Genomic DNA, 7026 nt, shown 5'->3' with positions numbered 1-7026 from the left:
TTCATGGAGTCTTCTCTTTACTGTTGACTTAGAGACAGATACACCTACTTCACTGAGAGTGTTCTGGACTTCAGTTGATGTTGTGAATGGGTTCTTCTTCACCAAAGAAAGTATGTGGCGATCATCCACCACTGTTGTCATCCGTGGACGCCCAGGCCTTTTTGAGTTCCCAAGCTCACCAGTCAATTCCTTTTTTCTCAGAATGTACCCAACTGTTGATTTTGCTACTCCAAGCATGTCTGCTATCTCTCTGATGGATTTTTTCTTTTTTTTCAGCCTCAGGATGTTCTGCTTCACCTCAATTGAGAGTTCCTTAGACCGCATGTTGTCTGGTCACAGCAACAGCTTCCAAATGCAAAACCACACACCTGTAATCAACCCCAGACCTTTTAACTACTTCATTGATTACAGGTTAATGAGGGAGACGCCTTCAGAGTTAATTGCAGCCCTTAGAGTCCCTTGTCCAATTACTTTTGGTCCCTTGAATAAGAGGAGGCTATGCATTACAGAGCTATGATTCCTAAACCCTTTCTCCGATTTGGATGTGAAAACTCTCATATTGCAGCTGGGAGTGTGCACTTTCAGTCCATATTATATATATAATTGTATTTCTGAACATGTTTTTGTAAACAGCTAAAATAACAAAACTTGTGTCACTGTCCAAATATTTCTGGACCTAACTGTATATATATATACCATACTATGTCAGCATTTATTTATATTCAATACAGATACCTTAATATTTATTCCTTATAAGAACTGTTATCAATAAGCTATGCCCTCCAATATAGACAGAACTGTGAACATATATAATATGTCCTATTATAAAATGTTTGATAACTAGATGTATTAATTGTAATGTTTTTACACTTACCTTTCTTTTGCCGTTCTGGCCCTTCTTTCTTACCTCACGAAAATGGTTCCCCTCTCACGAAATGTGAGTTTTATTGTTCGTTTGTGTTTCTTGGCCTCAGGACTAGGAATATAGTACTTAGTTATCCATAATTGGTGCCGCTACTTGCCCAATTCTAAAACTCGACACTTTGATAGTTGACCTGCTGTTTGTTTGTTCAGGTATGTTAGACCAGTTTTAATGTTTGGGTAACAATTTTCTCTCTTTCAGATGGTGTCATATCTGTACTATGGATTTTTGGCTGTTTACCTTTAGCGGCAAGGAGAACGGAGAGCCATACAAGTGGAAGAGGACTTTGGGTTTGGATGTCTGTTTGAGAGGTATCAGAGACCGATTTTTCAGGACTAATTTTGACGAAAGTAGTTTGGATCTCCCAGGACACCTCCTCACCTGTTATTTTGTTTTTCCATGTTAGGAATGACCTCTGCCTCTTCCACTTAGCGTAACTTCCCACTATGATGAGTTTCATGGTTTCTTTCAGAGCTTGCATTGGTGTAGTCAGAGGTCATTCCATGCGTTGTATGATAGGACGGCTATTGAGGGATCGTGGAGTACACTTAATGCTAGTGTCACATTTTATTTGCTTTGAGGTGGACGATTCACAGCTTGTGTTTCCCACTGGTATGCATTTAATAGAAATTAGAGTGGATATATTTATTTGGTTTGCAGGTTGGTATCGAGCATGTCTTATTTTCAAGGGTGGGGATCGGAGCGTAGTTTGATACTTTGCTCCTCCTTGGCGGTCAATACAACAAAGATGATAAATTTTGGTTTAAAGCCTACCTGTGCCTGGAGTCTAGATGTGGCACAAAGGTTTCTACTGGTTTCCTGTGGTTTATTTCAGTGGTTTTATTTTAACATTTTGGGCTGTGACCGACCAGCACCCACTAAAAGATGAGATTTTGTTATTAAATCTCCAAATAAATAGAGTTCTGTTTTATATACCTGAGTGTGGTTTTTCATTACATGATGTGATTAGTTGTGAGTTGTTAGGGTCTCAGCAGCCAAGATGGGTTTTATATATCATAGAGAGTGACCTGAGCTCCTATATACAGTATTCTAGAATGTGTATATAAGAGCTCACTGATGCTGGCCCCAGCTTACAAGGGACAAATCTTGTGACAGGTTCCCTTTAAGTGTCAGGGAGTAATATTGTGCTCCTAAGCACTGCCCTGTATTCACCAGTATAAACCGCCCATTGTTTGTCCGTATCAGAGAATTAGTTTCGTTTCTCTCTTCCTGTGTCAGCCATGGCGTCTGCTGATCATAGAGACGAGCTGGATTGCTCCATCTGTCTGAGCACTTATACAGATCCTGTAATGCTGAGATGTGGACACAACTTCTGCCGGGTCTGTATTGATCGTGTGCTGGATACACAGGACGAGTCTGGAGTTTATTCCTGTCCTGAATGCAGAGAAGATTTTCGGGAGCGGCCGGCGCTGATAAGGAACATAGCTCTGCGTAACATAATGGAAAATGTCCTGATTACTCCACAACCACAGACAGAAACCGGGATCTGCTGCACTTACTGTGTGGACTCTCCTGTACCTGCTGTTAGATCCTGTCTACACTGTGAGGCTTCTCTGTGTGAGAAACACCTGAGGGCTCACAGCAAATCACCAGAACACGTCTTATCTGATCCCAGCACTTCTCTGGAGAAAAGGAAATGTTCTGTCCATAAGAAGATCCTGGAATATTACTGCACTGAGGACGCTGCTTGTATCTGTGTGTCCTGCAGTTTGGCCGGAGAACATCGGGGACATCGGGTGGAGATGCTGGATGAGGCCTCAGAGAAGGATAAGAAGAAACTCAGAAATGTTCTCCAGAAACTAATTAAAAAGAGACAGGAGACTGAGGAAAGAGTCCGGAGACTGGAGGAATGCTGGAAAAAAGCTCAAGAAAAAGCATCTGGAAAAGTCAAGAGAGTCACTGCTTTGTGCACAGACATCAGGAGACGGGTGAATGACCTGGAGAAGAAGGTCCTGAGTGAGATCTCCAGGCAGGAAAAGGAAGAGTCACTGTCACTGTCTGCTCTGATCCATCAGCTGGAAATAAAGAAGGACGAGCTGTCCAGGAAGATGAGGCACATTGAGGAGCTGTGTAACATGACTGATCCACTGACCGTCTTACAGGAACCAGACACCGGGGACTTGTGTGATCCTGAGGAGGAGGGAGGTGATGAGGACACAGGGGGACATGATAAACAGCTCCATGATGGAGATGACCTGGATGTGGCTGTGATCTCACACACATTACACACATTACGTAAGGTAATATCAGGTATAAGGAGCGGGATCTATGTGGAGGGTCCTGCAGACATATTACTGGATGTAAACACGGCTGCTAATAGTCTCCCTATATCAGACGACCTGAAAACTGCGACCTGGACACTAAGGCACCAGAATCGTCCAGAAACAGCAGAGAGATTCCAGGATAATCAGGTGATGAGCAGGAGGGGATTTACCTCAGGACGACATTACTGGGATGTGGAGAGCAGTAACTCAGAGAACTGGATGGTGGGGATGTGTTATTCCAGTATAGACAGGAGGGGGCAGCAGTCAGTGATTGGAAATAATAACAAGTCCTGGAGTTTGAGGAGATATAATAATCATTGTTCAGTGAGACATGACAGTAATGTGATCCGGTTACTTAACAAGATCTCCAGTGATAGATTCCGGATCTGTCTGGATTATGAGGCCGGGCAGTTGTCCTTTTATGAGCTGTGTGACCCCATCAGACACTTACACACCGTCACTGCCATCTTCTCCGAGCCCCTTCATGCTGCATTATATGTATATAACAGTTCTATAAAGATATTAGAGGGTTAATAGTGATTGGGAGAAATCATCAATATGTAAGATATCTTGGCAGATACTGGAGACAGAACTAAGCTGAATCATTTGGCCAATGGGATGAATAAGATGGTGGGATACAGTTGATGATCCCTACATGGCAGCTGTCACTAGGACTAGATAACATGGGTGTATGACCCCCTGTGCAGGTGTATAGTGATATATGTCAGGTTGCTTCCATATACTGTAGATTAAATACTCTAAGAAAAATGCTCATCTAATAAGGCTATGTGTCCACGGTAGAATGTTGCTGCGGATTTTTCTGCATGAAAATCCGCGACTTTCGCGGCAAATCCACACCTTTTTTTTCCGCGGATTTGCCGCGGATTTACCGCGGAATTGCCGCGGATTTTGATGCGGATTTTTTTTTTTTCCCAATTCTATAGCCAAAATCCGGATCAAAATCCGCAACAATAATTGACATGTTGCAGATTTTTCCGGATCAAAATCCGCGGCAAATCCGCTGCGGAAAAATCCGCAGCATGGGCACAGCATTTCCAAAATGCCATAGAAATGGCTGGGAAGTGCCGCTGCTGCAGATTTTTGGAAAATCCGCGGCTTTTCCGCGAGAAATCCGCGGCAAAATCCGCGCATTTTCCGCAGCGTGGACACAAAGCCTAATGATTCTGAAGTTGATTTCTTATTTGTCTATTTTCTTATTGGGCAATTGTTAATTTTCTGTTTTCTTACAGCTTTAACAGCAAAAATATAAAAAATCACACCAATAAAGTACAATGCAGTGAGGAGCCCTGATGTGAATAAACTTTAAAGCAGCTAAAAACTGGCACAAAAATGGGCATCAAAGTGGGCACTGAAGTATATTATTGAAAGTGTTAAATGACCTTGGGCCAATGATCTCACACCACCAATACAAAGATAGTGATGCCCCACATCACACTCAGGTCACTCCAGCCTGGCCCAAATGGGTTCTGGGCATCGGAAATGGCATCAAAATGGGCAAATAGCCAATTTTCACAGATTTGAGTAACTGGTGTTTTTAAGTGACTTGGGGCCCAGAGCCCATTTGGGCCAGGCTGAGGTGCCCTGAGTTTGATGTGAGGCATCACTATGTATGTAATGGTGATGTGAGATCAGTGGCCCAAGCTCATTTAAAAACACTAGTTTTCCTTTAAAGTGTTAAAATCGACTGTCTGATGCCAGTTCTGATGCTCAGAACCAATTGGGGTCAGGCTGGAGTGATCTGCGTTAGATGGGGGCATCACTATCTGTGTATTGTTGATGTGAGATCAATGGACCACGTCAGTTAACCTTTTCAATAACATACTTCAGTGTCCATTTTGATGCCCATTTTTGTGCCAGTTTTACATTTTTTTTTTACTTGTTTCTAAGGCGGGCTTTGCACATTGCGACGTCGCAAGCCGATGCTGTGATGTCGCACACGATAGTCCCCGCCCCCGTCACAGGTACGATATTTTGTGATTACTGGCGTAGCGAAAATTATCGCTACGCCAGCTTCACATGCACTCACCTGCCCTGCGACCGTCGCTCTGGCCGGCGACCCGCCTCCTTACTAAGGGGGCGGGTCGTGCGGCGTCATAGCGACATCACACGGCAGGCGGCCAATAGCGGCGGAGGGGCGGAGATGAGCAGGATGTAAACATCCCGTCCGCCTCCTTCCTTCCGTATAGCCGCCGGCGGCAGGTAAGGAGATGTTCCTCGCTCTTGCAGCTTTACACACAGCGATGTGTGCTGTTGCAGGAACAAGGAACAGCATCGTACCTGTCGCGTAAGCATAATTATGAAAAAGTCGGAGCCTGCAACGATGATACGATAACGACGCTTTTGCGCTCGTTAATTGTATCATCTAGGATTTACACACAACGATGTTGAAAGTGACGCCAGATGTGCGTCACTTTCGATTTGACCCCACCGACTTCGCACGTGCGATGTTGCAACGTGCAAAGCCGCCCTAAGTGTATTCTCATCAGGGCTCCTCACTGCATTGTATTTCATTGCTGTGATTCTTAATTTTTGTTGTTAAACCTGAAAAAAAACCCAGAAAAGAAATAATTGCTGGAAAAAAAACCTGCCGAATAAGAAACCAAATTCAGCATCATCATCTATTATCCCTGTGTAACATTGTGGATAATTCTTTCATGTGTCTTGGTTGTTATTCCCAGGTATTAAACATTATGATTTGGCCTTTTTTTTTAAGTAAACACACACATCCCTTTAATTATTTATTTCAGCTTTAATTGTTTTAATTGGTTTATTTTCTGGTCTGATCATAAATTGTTATAAACCAGCTTCTTACCTACAATTACTGCACATCTACACTGCACGATTATCATGATCATGTGTTCCGAAACTGACTGCCAATTATCCGCTGAACTGTAGGAAGCCACCACCATTTTTCACTACAGTCATCACGAGCCACCACTATTATTCAGTGTAGGCATCACCAAGCCACCGCCATCCTTTAGTGTAGGCATCACCAAGCCACCGCCATCCTTTAGTGTAGGCATCACGAAGTCACCGCCATTCTTGAGTGTGTGAGTTTTTCACAAACTAGTTGATAGGAGTAGCCTCTCTTTTTCCTCATCAGAGAAAATCCGACCCTCTGCCTCCTCAGGAATCTGGTGGAATCCTGAGATGGAGGCTGATGCGAGGACATTCCTGGTCTAACCTGAGTGGTTAGTATGTTATTGTGGTAAATCTATATAACTAACATCTAATTATGATACTATTTTCCTATGGTGTATTACATTACCCTAGCATTTACACTGTGTCATAATGTTCCACGTGTTATATATAGTCACCATTATTTTTGTAATCTTTTGCCATCTAGTGGCTCTTTATGGTATTACATCATAATATATTCTAACACTTAGTATATGGCTCTGTATCAGCCTCGCTTTATTTGTGCATGTTCTTATATAAATGTTGTTCAATAAACTATTACATTTATATATTTTTTCTTTTATTTTTGGAGTGAAACTTTATCTGGTGGGGATCTGTCAGTACGTTTTCCCTTTTGGAAGCAGCAGTATAGCTGTATAGGAGGCGCTTATCTACTGATAAATATATATATTTTTCTGCAGAGATCTGATCACATAGAAGCCATATGCAGATTATGCTGGAGATGCACTGGTGCCGCTCAATGCTCTTGGACGGCTTCTTGGTGGGACATTGATTGTGTAAAGCTCATTATAACATATGATTATTGCACAGGTGTGCCTTAGGCTGGCCTCAATTAAAGGCCACTCAATTAAATTAAAGAGGGAGTGGTGTAAAAAAATA

General features: G+C 42.8%; 1 protein-coding gene across 1 annotated transcript; it reads left to right on the top strand.

The window, feature by feature from the left end:
* The first annotated feature begins 2147 nt into the window (after positions 1-2147).
* On the top strand, positions 2148-6683 carry LOC142302724 (E3 ubiquitin-protein ligase TRIM39-like). Its single transcript, XM_075343838.1, has one exon. The coding sequence runs from the start codon at positions 2164-2166 to the stop codon at positions 3739-3741; it is 1578 nt and encodes a 525-aa protein (XP_075199953.1). The 5' UTR covers positions 2148-2163; the 3' UTR covers positions 3742-6683.
* Positions 6684-7026: the final 343 nt, after the last annotated feature.

The sequence above is a fragment of the Anomaloglossus baeobatrachus genome, chromosome 4, assembly GCF_048569485.1.
Source record: "Anomaloglossus baeobatrachus isolate aAnoBae1 chromosome 4, aAnoBae1.hap1, whole genome shotgun sequence".
In the NCBI taxonomy this organism is placed as follows: Eukaryota; Metazoa; Chordata; class Amphibia; order Anura; family Aromobatidae; genus Anomaloglossus; species Anomaloglossus baeobatrachus.
This window is presented reverse-complemented; position numbering and strand designations above follow the sequence as displayed.

Excerpts from the sequence above, each read along its gene's own strand:
- LOC142302724 (XM_075343838.1), top strand. The coding sequence starts at position 2,164 with ATGGCGTCTGCTGATCATAGAGACGAGCTGGATTGCTCCATCTGTCTG.